General features: G+C 30.3%; 3 protein-coding genes and 2 non-coding genes across 5 annotated transcripts; 3 read left to right on the top strand and 2 right to left on the bottom strand.

The window, feature by feature from the left end:
* Positions 1-2,759: 2,759 nt before the first annotated feature.
* On the bottom strand, positions 2,760-2,840 carry TRNAL-AAG. The gene has a single exon. It is a non-coding gene; the product is annotated as a tRNA-Leu (tRNA).
* Positions 2,841-4,885: 2,045 nt separating this feature from the next.
* TRNAL-AAG lies at positions 4,886-4,966 on the bottom strand. The gene has a single exon. It is a non-coding gene; the product is annotated as a tRNA-Leu (tRNA).
* Positions 4,967-7,825: 2,859 nt separating this feature from the next.
* LOC124942557 (2-keto-3-deoxy-L-rhamnonate aldolase-like) lies at positions 7,826-8,944 on the top strand. Its single transcript, XM_047483084.1, has 2 exons — positions 7,826-8,391; positions 8,455-8,944. The coding sequence occupies exons 1-2, from the start codon at positions 7,897-7,899 to the stop codon at positions 8,803-8,805; spliced, it is 846 nt and encodes a 281-aa protein (XP_047339040.1). The 5' UTR covers positions 7,826-7,896; the 3' UTR covers positions 8,806-8,944.
* A 1,740-nt stretch (positions 8,945-10,684) lies between these two features.
* On the top strand, positions 10,685-11,662 carry LOC124943840. Its single transcript, XM_047484301.1, has one exon. It carries the CDS (start codon positions 10,685-10,687, stop codon positions 11,660-11,662), a length of 978 nt encoding a protein of 325 aa, XP_047340257.1.
* Positions 11,663-21,499: 9,837 nt separating this feature from the next.
* LOC124942432 (molybdate-anion transporter-like) lies at positions 21,500-25,376 on the top strand. Its single transcript, XM_047482944.1, has 8 exons — positions 21,500-21,888; positions 21,998-22,142; positions 22,223-22,391; positions 23,070-23,340; positions 23,842-24,110; positions 24,202-24,417; positions 24,819-24,927; positions 25,010-25,376. Exons 1-8 carry the CDS (start codon positions 21,738-21,740, stop codon positions 25,063-25,065), a joined length of 1,386 nt encoding a protein of 461 aa, XP_047338900.1. The 5' UTR covers positions 21,500-21,737; the 3' UTR covers positions 25,066-25,376.
* The last annotated feature ends 1,871 nt before the right edge of the window (positions 25,377-27,247 follow it).

Genomic DNA, 27,247 nt, shown 5'->3' with positions numbered 1-27,247 from the left:
TCTACCATTGTGTGTCCTAATCTTGATCGAGCCAATCCCAAATACCTTACAAATATAACTATTGGTCATAGAAACACTACCACCATCTACCTGTTTGTAAGATTCGAATCACTCTCTTTGAGTACAAATATGATACAAAACTCCATAATCAAGAACCCATGCATCAACTTGATGGGTGTGTCCATCTACCACTAGAGCAATATCATCATTAAATGATGTATTATCTTCTTTAATAGCTACATAACCAAAATCAAATTTCTATGGATTTAAGTTAATTATATGCATGGATAAGAGATCAATTGTGGTCGATTTGTCGAGGGATAAGAGAATGATAACAAAAAATCGTGAGGTCATGATTAGAGGTCAATTGAAATTGGTGGTTGACTTGCCGAGTGATAATAAACATGTGAAAGTGGCCGATAACGAAGAATCGTAAGCTAATGAGATTAGAGGTCTCAATTAGGATTGGAGGTTCAAAATATATGTAAATGAGATGTTGATTTGACCAAAGAGAAATAGAAGGAACATGTATCACACGCGCAAAATTCGAAAAAATATCACATGAATACTTGTAGTAAAATGAATAATAGAAAGACTATTTCATGTTATATGTTATAGAACATGATTAGAAGTATATGTTGCTTTTCTTGCCTGTTTTGATACTCATATTAATGATTCATACTAATTAACTTACTTAATTGTAAATGTTGCACTTAATACTATACAAGTATATAATGTTGAGTATGTTCTAAAAAAATGTTCATCTTTTTCATGTATTAGATTTGTTATTCACAATTCAAGAGATTAAAGGTCAATTGAAATTGGTGGTTAATTTTTCGAGTGATAATAAATGTGTGAAAGTGTGATTGTGATTGATGGTTGATTTGTCGAAGAATAAGAGACTAACAATAAAGAATCGTAAGGTCAAGAGATGAAAGCTTAATTGAGATTAGTGGTTGGTTTACTGAGATGAAGGCCGATAACAAAAGATTGTAAGCTCATGAGATTTCTCGATTGAGATTGATGGTTAAAAATATATGTAAATAAGATGTTAATTTGACCAAAGTGTGAACACTTGTAGTAAAATGAATAATATAAAGACTATTTGATGATATATATTATAGAACATGATTAGGAGTATGTGTTGCTTTTCTTACCAATTTTGATACTCATATTAATATAACAATGAGCTTCAATGACAATTCATACAGATTAACTTACTTGATTGTATGAATGCTGCAATTAATACTATAAAGGTATATAATGATGAGTATGTTCTGAAAAAAAATGTTTATCTTTTTCATGTATTATATTTGTTATTCACAATTCAAGATTTTAGGATTGGTTATTTCTTGAAAGATATTTTTTAGCCTTTTTCAACAATTTTTTTATATCTTTGTAATTTGTTTATCAAAAGTATAGTTAAAAGAATATGAATTCTCTCAATTAAGATTGTGATTTTGATTACAAATCAACTTAACAACTAGCATCCCAAAACATAGCTTAAAGTGGTTGAATAATATGTCCCATTGTGGATTCTTCTAAAACAGATACATCAAGTTAGAGTTGGTTTTCTGAAACTAATAATATGAAAAATATCCTAAAAAATATTGTGTATTGTATTTTAGTTAGATATTTTCGATTCCAAATTCATTTCATACCAAACTCAAGTTTTGGTCAACAATGAACTATTTAAAATACTCGTATCTTATCTGGAACTCAAATTAATTTTACAAAATATCCTTATTCTAAATAACATGAATTTCATTTCTATAATTTTATGATTTTTTTAGAATATTGGGTTTCGCTTCTCTTTTGGAGTGCGACTAATCCATGCGGAGTTAAGCATATAACCCGCAAACACACTACACCATTTAACCAGGTGCATAACTTGTCGGCTACAGGCTTGAATCCAAGACTTCAGAGAAGCTAGAGATATCCACTTCTTGTTTTCGTTAGGCTAGAAGAGGGGATTCATTTTTATAGTAATGCAGAAACTATTATTTTAAATTGAAATGAAGTAATTCACTAAGAAGATTATGGACATAATAAAACAAGAAAATTTCTATCTTTATTTTTTTTGGCCGAAAAAATATATATGTTGAAAGTAGGATTTTAGAAGATGCTTCTGAAACATATACATCAAGTTAGAGTTGGTTTTCCGAAATCAAGTAGTATGAAAAATATCCTCATAAATGTTGTGTATTGTATTTTAGTTAGACATTTTCCATTCCAATTTCATCTCATACTAAACTCAAGTTTCAATCAACAATGAGCTATTTAAAATACTCTCATCTCACACTCAAATTAATGTTACAAAATATCCTTATTCTAAATAATATGAATTTCATTTTTATCATTTTTATAGTTTTTTAGAACGATGGGTTCCGGTTCTCCTTTGAATGCGACTAATTCCCGCGGGTTAAGCACATAACCCGCAAACACACTTAACCATTTAATTAGGCGCATAACTTGCCGCCTGACAAGCTTGAACTCAATACCTCAAGAAGGCTGGAAATATCCACCTCTTGTTGTTTCCAAGCTAGAAGAGGAGATTTATTTTTACAATTATGCACTATTATTTTAGGTTGAAATGAAATGATTCACTAAGAAGATTATGGACATAATGAACCAAGAAAATTACTAGCTTTATTAGTTTTTTTTCAAAAATAAATAAATTATGTTGATAGTGGGAATTGAACCCTTATGCACTAAGAAGATATTGGACATAATATCTTCAAAAAAATAAAAAAAATCTATGTTGACAGTGGGATTTGAACCCACGCCCTTTCGGACCAGAACCTTAATCTGGCGCCTTAGACCAACTCGGCCATATCAACTTGTTGACATATTTTCTTATAAATATATTTTGTGTTAATCACATACAAATAGTCTAACACAAAATCAATTCCTTATAACATTGTCTCAAATTCAATCAAAATATTTCAAATCTTTTTGTTTATAAGCTCCTAGATATAAAATAAGCTACTAACAGAAAGACAACACAAGTTTTTTGATTAGGCTTCCTAGAGTGTCATGATAATAACTTTGTCGATAATTCGTATTGATTATTTAAACGATTTACGATTTTGTCTAACCAAATGATCATCTACAATAAAATAAGTAGAAGAAAAACAATTATTTAATACGAAACTAATCTCACTGCCTCAAACCACGCGTCGCAACATCAATTGTTAATGTATCCCGCCATAAACCATTCTGACCACATATAAGACCTTGTTCAGATTTGGGTTTTCCAAATAACCCAACAAAATCAATTGTCACTTCACTCCCCCTCTCATTTTTCAAATCAATCAATTCATTAACCAAAATACTAAAATATTTTTTATTTTAAATTATAATTATTTATTTTATTTATATATATCAATATCCTTTACCAAAAACATTATATTATATCTGCTCAAAATCATCACCAATAATCATTTTCCTCTCTCTTCAGGTTATTTAAATAACCTAGACCGAATAAGTCCTAAGACTTCAAATATTGATATCAGGACAATAATTATTATAAATAAAAAATTAAGCAAATTATAGGGCTTTAACTTAATGTAAGATTTTATTTTAATTGCACATCACAAAATCAGTAATATATATAATTTATTTTATTAACCACTAGATAACTAATTAATATAAAGTAGGATGTTAATATGATCTCACTTTAACCTAAAGTGTGATAAGTGAGAATCAAAATAATTTTTTCGCTTTTATGAACTACTCTTATCACGTGAAATACTTTAGTGGATTATATTATTTTTTTTTAAAAGTAAAATTCCTACTAAATGAATGAATAAATAAATTTGTGATATATTCTTAGTCACTCAAAGTGGATAAAAATATTAAGAATATGTATTTTCATAAATGAACACTTCCGCTTTCAAATAGTTCTTTAAAGTTAATTTACTATGACTAAACATAAAAATAGTAGGGTCACTCTTATAGGAAATTCCGATGCAGAAATCTTTAGTATTTTAGGAGCTTATATTTTTTACAAATATAAAAGACCCACTACTATACTTATTAATGATCATTTCAAACATCATTTTAATTCCTTAGCCACAAACAATAAATATAATTTAACTAAGGAAAAAACTTGATTCCATGCTGGACAAATTCCAAACACTATTTCAAGAACTAAAAAGATTACCTCCACATAGACCATATGAAAAAATTAATATATGAAATGTTGGAACAATGAATTATTAAACATTGTCATAGTGCTTTTGCAGCACCAATTATTCAGGTTAAGAAAAAAGATCACACTTGGCGTTTATGCGTTGACTATCGTAAATTAAATCATATGACAATTAAGAATACATTTTCTATTCCAATTATAGAGGAGCTTTTAGATGAATTATATAATAATCGAATAAATTCTAAGTTTGATCTTACAGTAGGATTTCACCAAATTAGAATGAATCCTAATGACTCTCACAAAATAACTTTTAAAATACATGAAGGACTATATGAATTTCTATCATTATATGATTTTTTTAGAATGTTGGGTTTCGTTTCTCCTTTAGAGTACGACTAATTCCCGCAGATTAAGCATATATAATCGAATATATTCTAAGCTTGATCTTACAGTAGAATTTCACCAAATTAGAATGAATCATAATGACTCTCACAAAACAACTTTTAAGATACATGAAGGACTATATGAATTTCTATCATTATATGATTTTTTTAGAATGTTGGTTTCCGTTTCTCCTTTAGAGTACGACTAATCCCCGCGGGTTAACCACATAATCCGCAAACATACTTAGCCATTTAACCAAGCACATAACTTTCCGCTTGACAGGCTCAAACCCAAGACCCCAAGGTGGTTTGGAATATCCATCTATTTTTTTTTTTCAAAAAAGGAATATGTTGACAGTGGGATTTGAACCCACGCCCTTTCGGACCAGAACCTTAATCTGGCGCCTTAGACCAACTCGGCCATATCAACTTGTTAACATTTTTTTTTATAAAACTATTTTGTGTCAATAACATACAAATAGTCTAAGACCAAATCAATTCCTTACAACATTGTCTCAAATTCAATCAAAATATTTCAAATCTTTTTTGATTACACAAGTTTTTTTTATTAGGCTTCCGAGAGTGAGAGTGTCGTGATAATAACTTTGTCGATAATTCATATAGATTAATTTAAACGGTTTAGGATTTTTGTCTAACCAAATGATCTACAATAAAATAAGTAGAAGAAAGACAAATGTTTAATACGAAACCAATCTCATCGCCTCAAACCACACGTCCCAACATCAATTGTTAATGTATCCCGCCATAATCCATTCGGACCACATATGCTTTAACTTAATGTAAGATTTTATTTTAAATGCCCATCCACAATATCGGTAATATATATATATTTTTTATTTTATTAACCACTAGATAACTAATATAAAGTAGGAGGGTAACATTATCTCCTCTTAACCTTAAAGTGTTCTAAGTGACAATCGAAGTAATTTTATTCTTTTAAGAACAACACTTACCACCTAATTAATGAAGAAATAAATTGTTGATATATTCTTACTCACTCAAAGTGGATAAAAATATTAAAAATATGTATTTTCATAAATGAACACTTTAGGCTTTCAAATAGTCCCTTAAAGTTAATTTACCAGATGACTAAACCTCCAATAATTAGTAGGATGTTTACCTTTGAAAGCTAATTTATAACTTTTACTTGTTACCAAAATTCAAATTTGGATATATTTAATTAATTATATATATCTTAATACAAGTATTTATAATGTATAATAAATTTTACCATTAATATACATCATATAAAACATTATTTTAGTAATTAGTACATATAGTTCAAGAATATTAATTAAACTAGCATAATGTCCTTGCACGCAAGGATAAAAAAAATTATATTAACAATACTCACCTCTTTGTGGTTGTCATCGTTATTGTTTTCATCCCCTTCATTATCCTTTTCGTCGTCAACATCTATGGTCTGAATATGATGGTGCTTCAATGGTTGAGACAGTCTAGTGATCGTCTTCCTCCTCTCATGCATCGTTATTTTTGTTATTCATAAAAAAAATAATAACATATTTGATAAGAAAATATTTATGTAACTTTTTTCTCATCAACACTGACCACTTCCTCTTCGACTTTTTACTCTTATTTCTCGTGACCTCACTTTTGCACTCAACCATCTCAACAGTACCAACAATGAACGTACCATATCATTATTGCGACCTCATTATCCTCCAACCATCAATTTTAAGCAAACTTTCACACGTCTCTCTTATCTCTTAACAAACCAATTATCAATCTCAATCGACCTAGAGGTCGATTAAGAATAGTGGTTGGTTTACCGAGGGATAAAATGTCGGTAACATTGGGTTTTTAGATAAAGAGATTAGAGAAGTCGATTGAGATTGGTGGTTGGTTTGCCAAGGGATAAGATGCTAGTAACAATTGATCGTGAGGTCACGAGATTAGAGAGGTCGATTGAGATTGGTGGTTGGTTTATCGAGCGATAAAAGATTGGGGAATTGTGAGGTCACAATATTAAAGGTCGATTGAGATTTGGTGGTTGGTAATTTGCCGATGGATAAGAGGCATGTGAAAGTGTGACTGAGATTGGTGGCTAAGTTGTCGAGAAATAATGTGTGTGAAAGTATGATTGAGATTTTTGGTTGGTTTGTCGAGGATAAGAGACCAGTAAAATTGATTTTCCAATGATAAAAGACTTGTGAAAGTGGGATGGGAATGTGGTTTGCCTATAGATAAGAGGTCATTAACAAAGGATCATGAAGTCACGAGATTAGTGGTCGATTGAGATTGGTGATTGGTTTACCAAGGCATAAGAAGCGTGTAAAAGTGTGATTGAGATTTGTAGTTGGTTTTCCAAGGGATAAGAAATGCGTAAAAATGTGATTGAGATTTGTGGTTGGTTTGTCGAGGGATAAAAGGCGGTAAAATTAGTTTGTCAATGATAAAAGATTTATGAAAACGTGATTGAGATGTGTTTTACCGTGTGATAAGTGGTTGGTAACATTGAGATTGGGATGTGGTTTGCCAAGGGATAAGAGGTCGGTAGCAAAATATCACGAGGTCACAAGATGAGAGGTCAATTGGGATTTTGGTGGTTAGTTTGGCGAGTGATAAGAGACGTATGAAACTGTGTGAGGTCGCGATATTCGTAATGAGAGTTGTCCATTAGGAAAAAGAATATTGGTGGTTAAATGTTTGAATGAGATAGTTTGTTGACCAGAGTGTGAAAGTGATGTCACGAGATGAGAGGTCGATTGAATTGGTGGTTAGTTTACCAAAGTGAGGTTAAAGAGGTCGTGGTAAAGATATGATATGGTTGAGGTACAAAATATTCGGAGTGAGGTCACGAGAGTAGTAATGAGAGATTAATTGGAAAATAAAAAATATTGTGGTTAAATATATGAATGAGATTATCGGTCTATCGAAGAAGTTATTTACTAAACAGATCGTAGTAAAGAGGTTAGTGATATGATGAGATGGTTAGTTTGTCAAAAATGAGAGCAAAAGATGTTGCTACTATTGAGATTGTTGGATGCATAAGTGATGTCACGATATTAGTAATATGAAAATACTGTTAGGTAAGAAATAATATTATTGATTGACCGAGAAATGAAGGTAGGAGGTCGGTGAACTGACGAAGAAAAAGTTAAATGAAGTTCAAACTACGAAAAGATGTGAATATTTTTATTTCAACTTTTTAAAAATGCTAGTTATATAAAAAATTCATAAAATATAGTTATAAAATTCTAAATATATAATAAGGTAGCTAGTACCGAAAACCAATAGATCCATTGACTTTAATTGAATAAAAAATTGTTCTTTAAATTTCGAACTGGCTTCAAGATCCAATATTCAAGCATCGAAGGGATGTTGACGACGACGATCCGATCCTCCGCCCCAAATGGATCAGAAACCATCTCATCTCCAAAATCTCTCAAATCTCGTCTCAAAAACGGCGAAACTCTATACGGAATCTTCCTCCTTTCATTCTCCCCAACAATCGCCGAAATCGCCGGTCTCGCCGGCTATGATTACGTCGTCGTCGACATGGAACACGGCCACGGAGGAGTTTCCGATGCACTCCATTGTCTACATGCACTCGCCGCCGCCGGAACTGCTGCTATTCTCCGACTTCCGGAAAGTTGTCCTACTTGGACCAAGAAAGCTCTTGATCTGGGTCCTCAAGGGATTATGTTTCCTATGATTGATAACCCTAAATTAGCGAGAGAAGCTGTTTCTTATTGCAGATTTCCACCTAAAGGAATTAGAGGATCTGCTCATACTATTGTTCGTGCATCTGCTTATGGGATTGATACTGGTTATCTTAGTAATTATGAAGATGATCTTCTTATAATGTGTCAGGTATTTTTACATTAATAATTAAAGCAAATCCGATGAACATATTATGATTTTGTCCGGCGGCAGGTGGAATCGGAAGAGGGTGCGACAAAGATAGATGAGATAGCGGCGGTGGAGGGTGTTGATTGTATTCAAATGGGTCCGTTGGATTTGAGCGCGAGCATGGGTTATTTATCGAATCCAGGTCATGAGAAAGTGAAGGAGGTTTTGAGAAAGGCGGAGAAGGCGGTGCTCGGCGGTGGAAAAGCTTATTTGGCTGGATTCGCCATGGCTCACGACCGCCCTGAAGCTATTAAGGGAAGAGGCTATCATATGGTTTCTGGTGCCACTGATTTGGGCATGTTCAGGGCTGCCGCCGTCGAAGATGTCAAGAGGTTTAAGATTTGTTTAAAGGACACCGGAAAAAATGGTGAATAGATGAAGATGATGATGATAGTTTTGGTATCCTATCCTTGTCTTGCTGAATCATGTTTTTTTGTTTTTATCTAGAATTTAGATTGTTGGTTATCAGGATCTCCTATTTCAATTTTTCTTAATTTTTAATAATTGAAAAGAAATAAAGTTTTATTTGATAAAAAATACTTAAGATGTATTATTATATAATGATAATAAACTGAGAGAACAAATATCTCGACTCTCCTTTAAAACATTGCCATGAGATGAATTTGATGTAATAGATGTATCTTAATCTTGATGAATGAGATATAATTTAATTATAATGGAGGGAGATGATGTTTTATTAAATAATTTTAATTTAATAATGTTTTAGTATTAAATAAATTTAATGTTAAATTTAATAGGATAAGATAACAACATTTAATGGAAGAGAAAATTAGTATTTATTTGATTTAAGAGTGATTACGGGGACACTTGATTTAAATAAATAAATCGGAATAGAAATGAGATTGATAGATATGTGGAATGAGAATTAGTATGATTGATAGAACTGTAGTGTTTAGTTATGAGTATTAATATTCTCAATACTAGTGATAGTGTGATATTTTTATTTGGATATTTTTCATTCCATTGTTAATGTTTAGATATATTAGAGAGAAATTATTAATATTATTTTGTAATTGAATTAGATTAATATTTTTATATTTTTATTATATTTTATTTAATTAAAAATATAAAATATTATTATTTATATATTATAATTGTTTAAAATATTGAAGTGTGTTCTAATTTAATAAAATATAAATATCTAATATTTTATTATATTAATTATATATATATATATATATATTTAAATACATATAAAAAAATATAAAACATAGTTGAATGATTCAATTTTTTTTTATTTATAAATAAAAATTATCTATTGATAAAGATAAATTTTTTAAAATATTATATATTAATAATTAATTAAATGAAATATAATATTTTACTTAATAATATATACTATAATATTGCATAACAGTTTTAATAAAAGAATTTATTAAAATATTTTATATCTAATTTTTCTAATATTTTTTCAATATTTATTTTATATAAAATTGTTATTTTATTTTTAAGTTTTTATATTTTAATTAATTTATTATAATTTTATTATTAATATATAATATAAAAATTAATTATATAAAAATAATTTTATTATTATTAATTATTATAATTATTTTAAAATATTAATTTTATTTTATTAATTTTATTTTATTTGAAATAATTTCTCAATATTATTTAAATAATTGAAATAATTTATTTTAATAAATAAATTAAAATAAATTATTATTTTAATTATAAAAGAAAAAATATATATAATATTATAATTATAATTATGAGAGAGAACGTGGGAGAGTGAACATCATGGGAGAAAAAATGCATTACAAAGGAATGAGATTCATTCCTCCCAATTTAGAGAGAAACGGATGATTCCTGAGTATCCAGAAATAAATCAATGTTCTAGAATTGTAGAAGAAATAGTCATTATTATGTTAGTTAATTGTGTTTAATATTAGTTAACTTGAGTTAACTAATTGTATTATTTGTTAATAAAAGTTACAACAATATATTGGTTAGTTAGTGTCAGTTATAAAGTTTATGACACATTTTGTATTTAAATTAGTTCAGGTACTTCTTTAGCACAATTGGGAGTTTTTTTTACCTATAATGGATTTGTGGCTATATAAATAGATAATAAAATCACAAATCCCTTACGGGTTTTTCTCTCAATATCTCTTGTTCTTATTCTCTAATCCCTCTCTATAACTGCTCATAGCTTTGCTAATTCTTGAAGTCTAGATGGTATCAGAGCCATTTTTTATCTAACGTTGAGCATAATCGGAGAATCGACGTTAATATGGTGAATTTCAGAGACGAAACAAGCAGCGGAAGTCCTAACCCTAGTTATGGTACAAATCCTTTTCCTACGGTCAATGAACCTCAAGTTACTCATCAACAACCAGGTTCAGTCAAAAGAAAGTATAACAACGATCCGTTAGTGATTCATCCAGTAGATCATCCAGGTTTGACTCTAACTACAGCGGTTTTAACTAGAGAAACCTATTTTGGTTGGTGTTTGAGTATTCAACTTGCTTTACCGGCTAAGATTAAAATTGGATTTATTGATGGAACGTTTCCGAGGCCAATTGATCAAGAAGATGGAAGACAATGGGGAATTGTTGACTCAATGGTTCGAGCGTGGATAATGAACACCATAGATATTAGACTACAAAGAAGATTTCAATCGACTAAAACCAGTCGTGATCTGTGGTTGGAAGTGAAGTCTAGATATGAAGGAAATAACGGTCCAAGAAGATATTATTTGCAGAAGGACATTGTTATTTTACAGCAAGGAAGAAATGATCTAGAGGAATACTACTCCAAGGTTAGACTTCTTTGGGATGAAATGTTTAGTTTGAAGCCAGTAAGGAGATGCAGGTGTGGAGGAACTAAAACCGATTGTGATGGATGTTTTCTTGAAACTGAAATGCTTCAAGACGACGAAGAAAACAAGTTGTTACAATTCTTGATGGGACTTAATGATCATTATGATTATGTCAAAGACCAGATTCTAATGCAAGAATCGTGGCCAGCTGTGTATAAAGCATTTACAATGCTGCAGAATGTGGAAAAGAATAACTATTCTAGAAGTGTTCAACAAGATAGCTCTATGTACGTCAGGGAAGGAAATGATAGGAGGAACTATCTGGACAAATCTAAGTCCAAGAACTCAATATGCAATCACTGTGGAGGAAAAGGTCATCTCAAAGAAAAACTGTTTCAAACTAGTCGGTTACCCGGACTGGTGGAAACAACCAAAAGAAAGACAGAATGAAAACTAGAGAAAGAGAGTCAATGCTACTAACAATGTATCTGATCAAGATGTCTATGCTGATGCAACAATTGAAGAGTACAATATGTATAAATAATTTCTCTAAAGTATGAGAGATGTGAAAGGAAAGCAGGCTGCTGGAGCATCTTCAAGCGGCACATCTGCAGGTAAGTCTTCTAATCTTAACACACATGAAAGTTTTCATACGTTTCTGTTTGAACTTAACATGAGTAGCAATAACTCAATAGGCGATAAACATAAATGGATAATTGACTCAGGAGCATCTTGTCATGTGTGTAATGATAAAAATCTAATGAATAATGTTAGAAAACTAGAAAAACCTAGACTAATGTACTTGGCAGATGGATCTTGCAAATCAATAGATGAAATAGGGTCAGTTAGAATTTCCAATAGAATAATACTTAATGAAGTCTTATTTGCACCATATTTTAAGTATAACCTTATTTCTACTGGCAAACTTGTTGATGAGAACAAAACAGATTGTATTTTTTCAAATTCAATATGTGTTTTGTAGGACCATAAGCTTTCATCGGTTGTTGAAATTGGAAAGATGATAGGGAATCTTTATTTCGTCCCGGATGATAAATTTACCAATGACATATTTGATGAAATTTCCTTTAACTCTCAAAGCAATATTTTTTATTGTAGTTTGAATGAACAATTTAGTAATAATGTTGATGTTGATTCTCATATTCTTCATAAAAGATTAGGACATCCTTCGGATGGAACGATTAAAACTGTTTTTCCAAAATATGTTGTTAACAATAAACATTGTTTCACTTGTCCATTGTCTAAATCACACAGACTGCCTTTCACACATAGCACTACTAAAACAAATAAAAATTTTGAATTAATTAATGTTGATTTGTGGGGGCTTTATAGAGAAGAATCAATTTTAGATTGTTCATTTATGCTCACAATTGTTGATGACTATTCTAGGTGTACTTGGATTTATTTAATGTTTGACAAAACACTTGTCTTTGAGAAAATACAACAATTTTTTTTACACTTGTTAAAAATCAATATGAAACTACAGTTAAAATTATTAGAACTGATAATGGAACAGAATTTATAAATAATAGGTGTTCTAATTTGTTCAAATATCTTGGTATAATTCATCAAACAACATGTGCATACACTCCACAACAAAATGGAGTTGTAGAAAGAAAGCATAGACATTTAGTTCAAGTAGCTAGATCTATCATGATTGATTCTAATATGCCTTCCAAATTTTGGCCATATTTATTGCTCACAGCAACATACTTGATTAATCGTACACCAATGAAAAGACATGATTGAAATTCTCCAATTTATATGCTTAATAAATCTAATCCAGATTATAATTTTCTTAGAATTTTTGGATGCTTATGCTATGTTACAAATGTTTTGCCTCAAAAATCAAGAAATAAGTGTGTCTTTATTGGATATCCCATGAATAAAAAAGTATATAATGTATATGAATTAGAAACTGGAATTATAACTGTTTCTAGAGATGTGATCTTCCATGAGGAAATATTTCCATTCATGAAAGATAATAATTCATCAGATTCTACTAAAAAGAAATTTATTAATTATCCATCTTTTTTCTATGATGAAATTGAAAATGTAAGCATAGAAGAGCATCAAAAAAATGATATCATTGAACCTTCTGCTGACATTCAAACTGAAAATATTCCACTTGAAATTTTTGATGAAATTCAAGTTAAAAAATCTTTGCCATCTGATAAACCAGAGAGTTCATTAAGAAGAAGTTCTAGGACTTCACATGCACCATCCTGGATGCAGGATTATACTAATCATGCTGAAGTATTGAAAAAAAATGTTAAAAATTTATTACCTACAACATTTCCTTTCATCACAGTATGTAATGATCTAGCTTATACAGATTTTTTAGGAAATATTGATCAATCAAATGATCCAATTTCCTATAAACAAGCTGCTTCAAATCCAGATTGGATTGAAGCAATGGAGTTAGAACTTGATGCTTTGATTAAAAATAATACTTGGACTTTTACACAATTACCCAAAGGTAAGAAAAAGATAGGTTGTAAATGGATTTATAAAACAAAATTTCATGATGATGGTAGTATAAATAAATACAAAGCTCGTTTAGTGGCAAAGGGATATAATCAGATTGATGGTGTTGATTTTCATCAAAGTTTTGCACCAGTGGCAAAGAATGTCACTGTTAGATTATTACTTGCTTTGACAGCTGCAAATAAATGGCATTTGCATCATATTGATGTAAATAATGCTTTTTTGCATGGCTGTCTTGATGAAGATGTGTACATGTCTATTCCAGAAGGTTTAAAGTGTGAATTTCCAAATCAAGTATGTAAAATTAATAAAAGTTTATATGGACTGAAACAATCTTCAAGACAATTAGGGGTGAGCATAATATGGGTTTACCCAAACCCAACCATAACCCAAACCCAAAATATTAATTTGGGTTGGTTAATATGGGTTGGGTTGAGTATGGGTTGGGTTGAGTATGTGTTGAGTTTAATTTGGGTTGGGTTAGGGTTACTCAAATTACCCAAATTATATAAATTTAGTTTAATTCTCTATTATTAATCCAATATAAACTAATCATCTTCCAACTTTAAGTCGAACACGTTTTTGACATGTTTAACATATTTTTCATACGTTTAACACGTTTTGCACATATCTAACACGTTTATAATATTTTTAACACGTTTCACTTATAACATGTTTTTCACACGTTTAACATGTTTTTCACACGTTTTTCACACGTTTAACACGTTTTTCACACATTTAACACGTTTTTCATACGTTTAACACGTTTTTCACACGTTTTAACATTTTTGACACATTTTCACGTTTTTGACACGTTTAACACGTTTTTTACATTTTAAACATATTTTCACTCTAATAACACGTTTTTCATGTTTTTGTCACGTTGAACACGTTTTTAACATGTTTAATACGTTTAACGCGTTTTTGATAAGTTTAACACGTTTTTAACGTTTTTGGCACGTTTAACACGTTTTTAACAAATTCAACACGTTAACACGTTTTTGATAAGTTTAACACGATTTTCACGTTTTTGGCACGTTTAACACGTTTTTGACATTTTAACATGTTTTTGATATGTTTAACACGTTTTTCACACGTTTAACACGTTTTCACACGTTTTTAATATTTTATCACGTTTAACACATTTTTACGTTTTTGACACGTTTAACAAGTTTTTGACATATTTAACACGTTTTCATACTAATAACACGTTTTTGTCACGTTTAACACGTTTTTGACATGTTTAATACGTTTAACGCGTTTTTGACAAATACAACACATTTTTTTTATGTTTTTGGCACGTTTAACACGTTTTTAACATAACTAACACGTTAACACGTTTTTGATAAGTTTATCACGGTTTTCACGTTTTTGGCACGTTTAACACTTTTTTAACATTTTAACACGTTTTTGATATGTTTAACAAGTTTCACACGTTTTTCACACATTTAACGCATGTTTCACACATTTAATATGTTTTTCACGTTTTTGGCATGTTAAACACGTTTTTGAAATATCTGACACGTTTTTCACATTTTGGTACGTTTAATACGTTTTTGACATGTTTAACATGTTTTCACGTTTTTCACATTCTTAACTCGTTTAACATGTTTGTAACATGTTTAATACGTTTGTAACATGTTTAACACGTTTTTTACGTTTTTGACACGTTTAACACGTTTTTGACATTTTAACACATTTTACACATTTAACATATTTTTGACATGTTTAACATATTTTTTTGCACGTTAACACGTTTTTGATAAGTTTTAACACGTCTTTGTCACGTTTAACATATTTTTGGCATTTTTGACACGTTTAATATGTTTTTCACACGTTTGACATTAAACGTGTGAAAACGTATTAAATGTGTCAGAAATGTGGAAAACATCTTAAACGTGTCAAAAACGTGTTAAACGCATCAAAATGTGCCAAAAACGGGGAAAACGTGTTAAACGTGCCAAAAACGTGGAATATGTGTCAAAACGTGTTAAACGTGCCAAAAACATGAAAAATGTGTCAAAATGTGTTAAATGTGTCGTTATCGTGAAAAATGTGTCAAACGTGTTAAACTTGTCAAAACATGAAAACAGTGTTCCAACGTGTCAAGTGTGTTAAACGTGTTGAATGTGTGAAAAACATGTTAAACATGTCAAAATGTGTTAAACGTGCCAAAAACGTGAAAAATGTGTCAAAAATATGTTAAACGTCTCAAAACGTGGAAAACGTGTTAAACGTGTCAAAACGTGTTAAACGTGCCAGAAATGTGAAAAATGTGTCAATAATGTGAAAAACGTATTAAACGTGTCGAAAACATGTTAAACGTGTCAAAAACGTGGAAAACGTGTTAAACATGTTAAAACGTGCCAAAAACGTGAAAAACGTGTGAAACGTGTCTAAAATGTGAAAATATGTTAAATGTGTCAAAACGTGTTAAACGGTCAAAAATGTGTCAAAATGTGTTAAACGTGTCGAAAACATGAAAAAACGTGTCAAAATTGTGTTAAACGTGTTAAAAACGTGTTAAACATGCCAAAAACATAAAAAAAAACGTGTTCAACGTGTAAAAAATGTGTTAAACGTGCCAAAAACGTGTTAAACGTGTCAAAACGTGTTAAACGTGTGAAAACGTATTAAAAATGTTAAAAACGTGAAAAACGTGTTAAATGAATAAAAATGTGTTAAATGAGTCAAATACATGTTAAATAAAAAATAAAATAAAAATAATTTGGGTTACCCAACTCATACCCAACCCATATTAGTAAATAATATGGGTTGAATTATGGGTTGGGTAAATTTAATTTGGGTTGAATATGGGTTGGGTAATACGGATTGGATTTACCCGTTTGCTCACCCCTAAAGACAATGGCATTCTGAAATTTCTAAAAGTCTTTCAAATATTGGATTTTTACAATCTGAAAATGATCATTGTCTATTCATTAAAAGAATAGAAGAACAAATTACATGTTTACTATTATATGTTGATGACATCTTGTTGGCAGGTAATTCTTTACAAGACATTGAATATGTTAAGAGTATTGTTGATTCTAAATATTTCATTAAGGATCTTGGTAATGCTAAGTTTTTCTTAGGATTAGAAATCATACATAATGAGACAGGTATACATGTGAACCAAAGGAAGTATATTTTGGATCTTATTTCTGATCTAGGTTTGATTACTTTTAAACCTGCAACAACTCCTATGATAAAAGGGTTAAAGCTTGTTAATGATCCTATTAATGATGAATTATGTGATGTTAACCAATACAGAAGACTTGTTGGCAGGTTATTATATTTAAATTTTACCCGACCCGACATTGCTTATTGTGTTCAACAACTAAGTCAATTTTTAAACAAACCTTTTAAATCTCATTTTGAGGCAGCTATACAAGTAGTCAAGTATTTGAAAGGAACTCCATCTTTAGGAGTATTTTATTCATCAAATAATTGTGTTAAATTGTGTGCATATTCTGATAGTGATTGGGGATCTTGTTTAGATTCTAGAAAATCATTAACAGGGTATTGTATATTTGTTGGTAATTCACTTGTAGCTTGAAAAACAAAGAAACAACAAACTGTTTCGCGTTCTTCAGCTGAAGCTGAATACCGTAGTTTAGCTGCAACAGTTTGTGAATTGCAATGGTTAACATATCTTCTTAATGATCTTAAGATTTAGGTTGATTTGCCGATTGCACTTCATTGTGATAACAAAGCAGCCATACACATTACAGAAAATTCGGTGTTTCATGAACGAACGAAACATATCGATATTGATTTCCATGTGGTTAGGAATAAATACAAGTCAGGTTTTATATCACTAATACATGTGCCTTCTAGTATGCAGGTTGCAGATATTTTCACCAAGACATTTGAAACAAATCAATTCTTAAATCTTAGACAGAAACTTCAACTACAAGATTTTCATCTTGAGGGGGGAGTGTAGAAGAAATAGTTATTATTATGTTAGTTAATTGTGTTTAATATTAGTTAACTTGAGTTAACTAATTGTATTATTTGTTAATAGAAGTTACAACAATATATTGGTTAGTTAGTGTCAGTTATAAAGTTTATGACACATTGTATTTAAATTAGTTCAGATACCTCTTTAGCACAGTTGGTACCTATAATGGATTTGTGGCTATATAAATAGATAATAAAATCACAAATCCGTTACGGGTTTTTCTCTCAATATCTCTTGTTCTTATTCTTCAATCCCTCTCTATAACTGCTCATAGCTTTGCTAATTCTTGAAGTTTAGAGGAATGAAACTCATCAACTAAACACTTCATTTTATTCCCTTTCTCATTTCTGAGTACAAAAATCACGTACCAAGCATCCCTGCATATTGAAATACATCTACAAATTTATATTTAAAAAAAATATTAACATAGTAACAAATTCAAACAATTGTTATTATAAAATAAATACTCAGTAATTTGAATCAATCATACATCCGACACTAATATGTCAATTTATCGGGTATCAAAAGACTATATCTGATTAATGTGATGATTAAAAAGTATGATTGTATATTTGATATTCATGAATAATGGACGGTCAAATTAGAAATGAGAGTCTGCAAAACTTAAATTATATTAATATTAAATATATATATATATATATATATATATATATTTTTTTTTTTTGTTAATGCTTAAGTTGTTTTATTCTTAAAATACTACAACATACTAAGCTCCCTAATTTGATATAAATTCATTTCATAAATATTATATAAAATTACTTCATTTTTAAAATAAAACGCATATTAAATTAGACTTAGTTTAATTTAATAAGATGCGAATAACTTAATTGGTTAGTATTATAAATTATTTTTTTATAAAAATGTTTATTAAAAATGATAAAAATCGTTTAAACACAACACAACATTAAAAAACGTTACTCAATAGGTTATCGAGCTCGTAAATATTATTATTACACTTTTTGAGACTCGTTCTGGAAAGTCGGTAGGGAGTTAATCGTTTTTCTCGATGAGCATTATGAATGATACATATCGGACGACTACGATCATTGAAAGTTTGACGATTTCTCTCCAATGAGATATTCACCCAAAAAAAATTAAAAGGTAACTCAATTATGTAGGCATGCCATATCGGCTACATTAATCCAAACTTTTCAGCAACTACCCAATGAATCTCAGTAATATTTTACAAAAGACTTCAAATACTAGTCACTCTCGACAATATAAAAGTAAGTGAGTTGTCGATTTAACTTTCTGGTGACACATACGACTAACCATAATACAACATTTTTCATACACATATCATTTGTAAAAATACCACCGTGAATAACGCTTTATCCAAATAACAAGATCTTGGATTGAATCTTTGACTCTCAATGTTTCTCCCAATAAAAATGACATGTAATCATATTAGCGAACAAATTGTAGCAATGTCCCACATGAAAACTATTCAAGTTTTGTCAACGCATATCTTCTTGTTCAGACGGGGACACTTGTTTGTGTCCTATCAAAAGTAAAACATTATTATAGAATAAAACCAATATAAGTTTAATTTCTTTATATATCTAATTCAGCTAACGAAACCACTAGACCGGTGGTCAAACATGCCTTCTACTGTGATATTTTTACATATAACAATGGAAGTAATCTTAGGATACGTCGTATCTAAACTCTTGACGCTACACCAAATGTCATCCCAGAAACTGATCGAAGAACCATCCCCCACAATGAATATAGAATGCTCACAAAAATTTTCCACATAGAATAAATTTGTCTCCAAATTCTATACCCCGTTGGATAATTAGACATTTTAGTGAAACAACCAGATCAATCATGACCATAATTACATATGATCATCGATGATCAAAGACTATTTGACTCCATTGCAAATCTACTACACAATTTTGATAGAAAAGCCTTATTAAAGAAACAAAATCTTGAATATTTAGACCTCCTTGATCTTTAAAACATTTAACCTTATCCCAACTAACTATATAATAAAACGATGAGTTAGAAGATTCCCATAAATACATATATTATTCTCTTCATTTTCACCGCTACACTCTTATGGAGAATGAATAGAGACATCATATATGTGGGCATAAAAGACAACACCCTCTTAATGATGATTAACCAACTCATTTTCGAGATTATTTTGATTTTCCATCTAGACAGTTGCATTCAATTTTAGTGATAATCGGGTCCTAAAAGACCTTAGATCGTAATTTAGCACCCAATGACATACCAAGATAGGTTGACATAAGACCACAAATTTTGAACTCAATACATTTTCCAACCTCGTCATTTTCTATTCGAAACAGAATCTGAGTATGACTTATTAAGATTAACTCAAAAACCGCAACATTTACCGAATAACCATAAAATATCCTAAAGGTGTTTAATATTCATGTAGGTATCTTGAACCATGTAAAGCGTGTCAATAGCGAAAAACAAATGTGATATTAAAAAATGATATCTTCTTAACCCACAACTCACTCCACAGACGAGTCTCGAGTTTTCTGCGAAAGACACCATTTTTTAGAGGGTTCCATAATAATGACGAACAAGAAAGGAGATAGTGGATTACCTTGTCTAATCCATCGGGAGCTCTCGAAAAATCTCTAAGAACTCTTATTAACAATGACATAAAACTTAACCATCGAGAGGTAAATATAATTCAACCAATCCATTTTGCAGTCATTCTTATTATGTCCATTACAGCAAACAAAAACTCTCAATTGACATGATCATACACTTTTTCAATGTCTAACTTGACAAAAACACATTTGTCACCTCCTAAATTAGTTAAGTCATTGTACTCATTGATTATTAATACGACATCATAGATTTGTTAACATTTGATGAACGTTATCTGATTACTAGATATGACTCTCTTTAACACCCTTTGCAACATGTTGGTCAAACATTTTGCAACAAACTTATTGAAAGACAAAACGAGATGATAAACCTAAAGTTCTTTACATCAATAGTCCATAAAGCTTTACGAATGAGACATATCAAAATATAGTTCTAACTCTTGTCAAATAATGAAAAATGATAAATTGTTTCTATAATTCCAGTTTTAAAAAATGTCACGCCTTCTTAAAAAATACCAAAAAAACTTGTCGCAGACCGATGCTTCATCACTTCTGCACCCTTAATGACCTCATCAACCTCTTTCGTCGAAAAATAAGCCTTCAACATATGTTTTTACGCTATATTAGTTGAATAAAAAATAATATCATTCAGTTTATGTCTGATCTTAAATGACTCCTCAAACAAACTTATAAAATTTGACAACACTCGCATAGATTTCTAGTTCACTTTCATGAATTTCCCATCGATCGAGGTCAAATTAATCATATTAAATTTCTTTTGCGCGTTAAAGATTCCATGAAAAAACTTAGTGTTTCTATCCCAACTCTTAACCATTTATCTCTATTTCGCTCGCTGGCGTGTCCCAATTTTTCTCTTACACATATCGATCAACTTACTAATAATGTGAATCCATCCGAGAACATTTTAAACAGAGAGTTTATAAATCTTATCATTAACTTCATTACATATTAGAAAATGATATCATAAAGAATAAAATAGTCTTTAAATATTAATTTTCATTTACCTAATTCTAACAATTTGATAAAATCTTTAATCTCACAAAAATTCAGAAAATAATTATAAAAATCAAGATATAGAATAAGGGTTAAAAGCATCAAAATCCAAAAAATCCATTGACTTTAATTGAATAAAAAATTGGTTCTTTAAATTGAAGAAGAAGGGGCTTCAGATCCAAGATGAATCCGTCGGTTGCAATGGAAATCAATTGACCAGTCCTTATCGAAGGGATGAAGATGACGTTACTCTCTCACCACTCTCTTCCCTCTACACGTACACATATTATATTTATAGTTTTTTACTAACGACCGTTTAAGCAAGGCACTGGCACGCACTACTTATACACAAGATTCACACTTGATATATTTCTACCGATACCCAGATCGATCGATCCATTGATTCATCTTCGAAAACAGAGAATCAACAATGGAGTTCTTTTACTACTTTGTTTTCGGTGGATTTGGAGCGATTGTTCTTGCATTGGAGCTCAGCAAGACAAGCAAAGATCGCATCAATACTTCCTCTGCTTTCAATTCATTCAAGAACAATTATCTTGTTGTTTACTCTCTTATGATGGGTATGCATTCTATCATTTCTTTCATTTCCGTTTCAGATCTGAGTTGAATTGTTTGGATCCGTGGCTCGAACAATCAGATCTGGTTTAAAAATTTTGAATTTTGCTGCAGCTGGTGATTGGTTGCAGGGGCCGTATGTGTATTATCTTTACAGTGTGTATGGATTCACAAAAGGAGAGATTGGACAGCTTTTTATAGCTGGGTTTGGATCTTCAATGCTATTTGGAACAATTGTTGGATCTCTAGCTGATAAACAGTAAATAAATATTAACACTTTCTTCATTTGTTTTCTTTAATGAAAAATGAGGAATTTGATTTTGGTTAAACAAATTTCAGGGGAAGGAAGAGGGCAAGTATTACTTACTGCATTACTTACATACTAAGCTGCATCACTAAGCATTCTCCTCAATATAAGGTCTTAATGGTTGGCCGAGTTTTGGGAGGAATCGCCACTTCTCTATTGTTTTCCGCATTCGAATCGTGGCTAGTTGCTGAACACAACAAGGTGAAGTGTTCTTCTATCAATGTATTTGATGCCTGGAATTTAGAAATTTATTGGTTGTTTCTTGTATGGATTTGGATCTTGATATAAAATCATAAGTGCGTTTTTACAAGGTGAAGAAGATCTTACATTGGTTGTTAGATTTCTCTTCTGGAAATTGGACTTAGGCTGACACAGGTTTAGAAATCTATTGGCTGAATTATGATCTAGATATTGAAACATAAGTGTTTTTACAAGATGAAGTGTTATATGAATGTAGTGAAGAACTTATTTTGACTATTTCTAAGTTTATTGACAGTCTCTCATATAGATTGTATGGATCTTTGCGAGTAGGGTCATTGTCATCATTGTGTTTTTATTGGTTGTTTCTTGTATGGATTTGGATCGTGATATAGAATCATAAGTGCTTTTACAAGGTGAAGAAGATCTTATATTGGTCGTTAGATTTCTCATCTGGAAACTGGACTTAGGCTGACATAGATTTAGAATGTATTGGCTGAATTATGATCTAGATATTGAAACATAAGTGTTTTTACAAGATGAAGTAAGAACTTATTTTGACTATTTCTAAATTTATTGACAGTTTCTCATCTAGATTGTATGGATCTTGATAATGTTTTTTTGTGAGTAGGGTCATTGTCATCATTGTGTTTTATATATGATTTTGATTGATTTGTACAGAGAGGTTATGATCAACAATGGCTGTCAGTGACATTCTCAAAGGCAATATTTCTTGGCAATGGGTTGGTTGCAATTTTGGCTGGTTTGTTTGGGAATCTCCTTGTTGAGACATTAACCCTTGGACCCGTTGCTCCCTTTGATGCGGCTGCCTGTTTTCTTGCTGTTGGGATGGCAATTATCATGTCATCTTGGACTGAGAATTATGGCGACCCTTCTGAAAACAAGGACCTTCTTACACAATTCAAGGACGCCGCAGTCATCATTGCCTCAGGTTAATCTCTTGAACCAACTGTTTTTAAAGATTTGTTGGCTGCGATAGAAGTGTGACATCATACATACACACATCGATCCAAAGAGAAAGATGTATTTATAAAACATTTAAAGTTTCTACGTAAGAACTCATACAACCAAACTTGTCTGGTTATTTAGGATCGTTTTAGATCATAGAACATTCAAGTTCCCTTTCAAAAAAAAAATATATTGAATTTTGTTTTATGTTTTATCTTGGAGTAATAAGCTAGCACAACAAATTTAGACAGTGTTTCATAGTACAACTTGTTAGTTAATCTATATTATTAAGTCCTTATTTGAAATCAATTCATTTGATGAGTTTTACCAAAACCTAGATTAGCTCCACATTTTATGAGATGAGTTATATTACCAATTACTTAAAATTTAGATATTTTAATTTGATTAATTCAGCATTTATGTTTCAGATTGACAATAAAAACTCAGTATTCCACCCTTAACTTTGTGTTTTTTCTTGAACTAGATGGAAAAATCGCATTGCTCGGTGCCATCCAATCATTATTCGAAGGTTCAATGTACACGTTTGTATTCCTATGGACCCCGGCTCTTAGTCCAAACGGAGAAGACATTCCTCATGGTTTTATTTTTGCTACTTTCATGATGGCTTCGATGTTGGGAAGCTCAACCGCATCCAGATTGATGACTCCTTCATCGACTCTCAGAGTCGAGAGCTATATGCAGTTCGTGTTCGGTATTGCATCTGTGGCTCTCTTTATTCCTGTCTTAACAAGTGTAAGACTCAATAATTTGTTTCAATCTCAATAATTTGTTTTTTTTTTGCTAAGAGGAATAATGTGGTTTGTTATGTTATGTATGAAAACAGTTCTTGTTACCATCTACGGGTGTGAAAGGTGGTAGCATAACGTTCTCAGGGTCGGTCCAGCTTATTGGATTCTGCGTTTTCGAGGCATGTGTGGGGATATTCTGGCCGTCAATCATGAAGATGAGATCTCAATATATTCCCGAAGAGGCTCGAAGCACGATCATGAACTTCTTCCGAATACCTCTCAACATCTTCGTGTGTGTCGTGCTATACAACGTAAGATAAATACTTCATCCTTAAAACCCTAAACATTCATATTATTAGAACTTGTTTCATGCATAGGGTTATTTGAACAAAATTTAAGTCATGAAATTAAAATCTTATTTGATGATAAATAGGTTTTGGGGGATTATGTAGGTTAAATTACTGAAATTTCCTTTTGAATTTGAAATTAAAATTATTTTTAATATTTTAGTTAATAAATTAAGTGATAGGACAGATAAAAGTAAAGTTTTTTTTATAAACATAAATAAAAGTAAAGTTTTTTTATAAACATGCTCGGAAACTTGTTTATTTGATGTAATTTATTGAAATTAATTTTTTTTTTTAAAAAGATATTAAGTTGGTTATTTGGATCATGATTCTGACAATGTGTAACATATTTTTTTCTCTTTAAGGTTGATGCCTTCCCGATTATGTTCATGTTCGGGATGTGTTCGTTCTTCCTTCTAGTCGCGTGTATATTGCAGAAGCGTTTGATGGTGATTTCCGAAATTCAAAAGCCAAGTAAGTCCAATTAAAACGAACATTTTCATTTCATTTAATTTAGATATTATTATTCATATTTTTGTTTCGCATATTCGAACAGAGCCTCAAGAATGGAGGGAGACCAATCTAGGAGAGGACGAACCGTTTAACCCATAAACTACGGGTATGTCATGATGGCGACAACAACAACGAAGAAACACGTTTTTCGGGAAAATGGCAAATAAATTGTAGAATCATATGATTTATTTAATTTATCCATCTGTGTTAAGAGGGTAAAGATTTAAATGGAGCAATTGTATTGGATTAATATTGAAACTTTGCTTATTAGGGTTTGAGACATTATTATTAGTATAGGCTTTAGTTTCTGAAATCTATTCTGTTTTTTATTTTATATTCTTAATTTTGGGTAACTAATAGACAAGGCTGAACAATCTTCTGTTATTCTTCTAAGGAAATATAGTTTTATTACATTTCCCTTTCATAATAATAGTGCATCTATTAAAGTTAATTTTTCTTTTTTCATTTGGCCAAGAGTATTTAAATTACTAATCATAAGGTAAGGTAGTCAAACTCTTTGAGTTTATTTTGTCGAGTTTATGAGTAGATTTAGATTAAAGTGAAAACTCACCGTGGGTTAAATCGGGAAAATTTACAAGATGGTTCAGCTTGTTCATCGATAATGCTATTTTTACATTTTTACCTCAAATATATTGTTTTTTTAACGTTATTCTTTGAGACCTAAATTTTAGATTTCGAATTCGTAATGTTTGATCTTTTAAATTTTAACGTTATTTTTTGAGACTTAAATTTTAGATTTCGAATTCGTAATGTTTGATCTTTTAAAATTACTCTTTTCAATTGAGATAGAGTTAGTTTATAAGATTATAACAATTTCGATACCAAAATTTCATTGGCAAAATTTCCATATTTGTGAAAATAAAAAATAAAAACTATAAAACTAGGGAAATAAAATCCCTGTATTGTAGAATCCTATAGGGAAGAATAAATAAATTTATACAATAGTCAATATAAAGATAAAATGAAGAGAGTCTCTCAATTTCAAAATATTTTTAAATTACTATTGTTATTTTTTAAAATTTAGAAATTTAACACAAATAACATTTATTTGTAGTTCTTCAAAATACCAAGGAAATTGGAATGCAGATAATAAATTTATATTTTATTGTCAATTTATCTAAATAAATCACTATAACACAAATATATTATAATTTTTTTAAATTTTAGATACACAATATTTTTTTTTTCAATTGAAGCACAGAACAATCCAATATTGACTAAAAATTCGAAACAAATATGTTATTTGTGGAAAATTTGACGAAATGATCATAATGATTCACTTATTTGACTTTTTGACCCGCGCTTAAAATAAAAGGCGCTGGTGACACCTTTTCATTTTTTTAAACGATTTCGCGCATGTCGCGAGACGTCCTCAATCGCGAGACGCAACCGATATTCGCGAGACGAGTTTTTTTTTTAAATAAAAAATAAAAATTTTTACACCGCATCCGATTGCGTCTCACAATTGGGACATTTTCGTCAAAAAAAAAGGTGTCACCAACGCATTTATTTTATGCGCCGGTCAAAAAGTGATTAGGATCATCTCATCAAATTTCCCGTTTTTGTTCATGTAAATACAAGACTTATCATTTAATTATTTATAATTTTATTAGTCCTTATAAATATTATATTTATTTTTAATTTATAAATTTTCCAACTTTATAAGATAGTCATGAAAAAGTAATATGTCTAGAGACTCTAGACTAAGAGCTCGTTCGGTTTGGGGTTATTTTAAAAACTTAGAGAGAAAAAAAAATAATGATGGATGATGATTTTGAGGAGATAATAATTATTTTTAATAAAAAGACTTAAAGGGTATTAATATATATAGATAAAATAAAAAATAATAATTTAAAATAGAAGGTATTTTAGTATTTTGATTAATGATTTGAGTGATGTAACGAATAAAAAGAGATAAAGTAATACTTATTTGATTTTGTATGGATTTTTTTTAAAAACACATACTGAACCAGGCCTAAGTGATATAAGTGAACCACTCTTACTATTTAAATTAGCAGATTGAGTTTTTTTATATTAAATATAGTACTAAGAAAATTAGATTTACTTAACATTTCAAAGACACCGGTTCCATCTTTAAATTTTGTTATCTATTTATTTAGAAAATTCGACAAACTTAAAATCCAAGTAAATAAAATCTCTACATGGTCAATCCTATAGATAAGAATAAATAATTTTCTACAATAGTCAATTTAAAAACAAAATGAAGAGAAATTTCTCAATCTCCAAATATTTTTCAATT

The sequence above is a fragment of the Impatiens glandulifera genome, chromosome 6 (genome assembly GCF_907164915.1).
Source record: "Impatiens glandulifera chromosome 6, dImpGla2.1, whole genome shotgun sequence".
Taxonomy (NCBI): Eukaryota; Viridiplantae; Streptophyta; class Magnoliopsida; order Ericales; family Balsaminaceae; genus Impatiens; species Impatiens glandulifera.
The sequence above is the reverse complement of the archived record's forward strand: the minus strand, read 5'-3'. Positions and strand labels throughout refer to the sequence as shown.

Coding starts and splice junctions, on each gene's coding strand:
- LOC124943840 (XM_047484301.1), top strand. CDS start 10,685: ATGGTGAATTTCAGAGACGAAACAAGCAGCGGAAGTCCTAACCCTAGT.
- LOC124942432 (XM_047482944.1), top strand. CDS start 21,738: ATGGAGTTCTTTTACTACTTTGTTTTCGGTGGATTTGGAGCGATTGTT. Junction 21,889..21,997: donor TGTTTACTCTCTTATGATGG/GTATGCATTCTA, acceptor ATTTTGCTGCAG/CTGGTGATTGGTTGCAGGGG. Junction 23,341..23,841: donor CGCAGTCATCATTGCCTCAG/GTTAATCTCTTG, acceptor TTCTTGAACTAG/ATGGAAAAATCGCATTGCTC.
- LOC124942557 (XM_047483084.1), top strand. CDS start 7,897: ATGTTGACGACGACGATCCGATCCTCCGCCCCAAATGGATCAGAAACC. Junction 8,392..8,454: donor ATCTTCTTATAATGTGTCAG/GTATTTTTACAT, acceptor GTCCGGCGGCAG/GTGGAATCGGAAGAGGGTGC.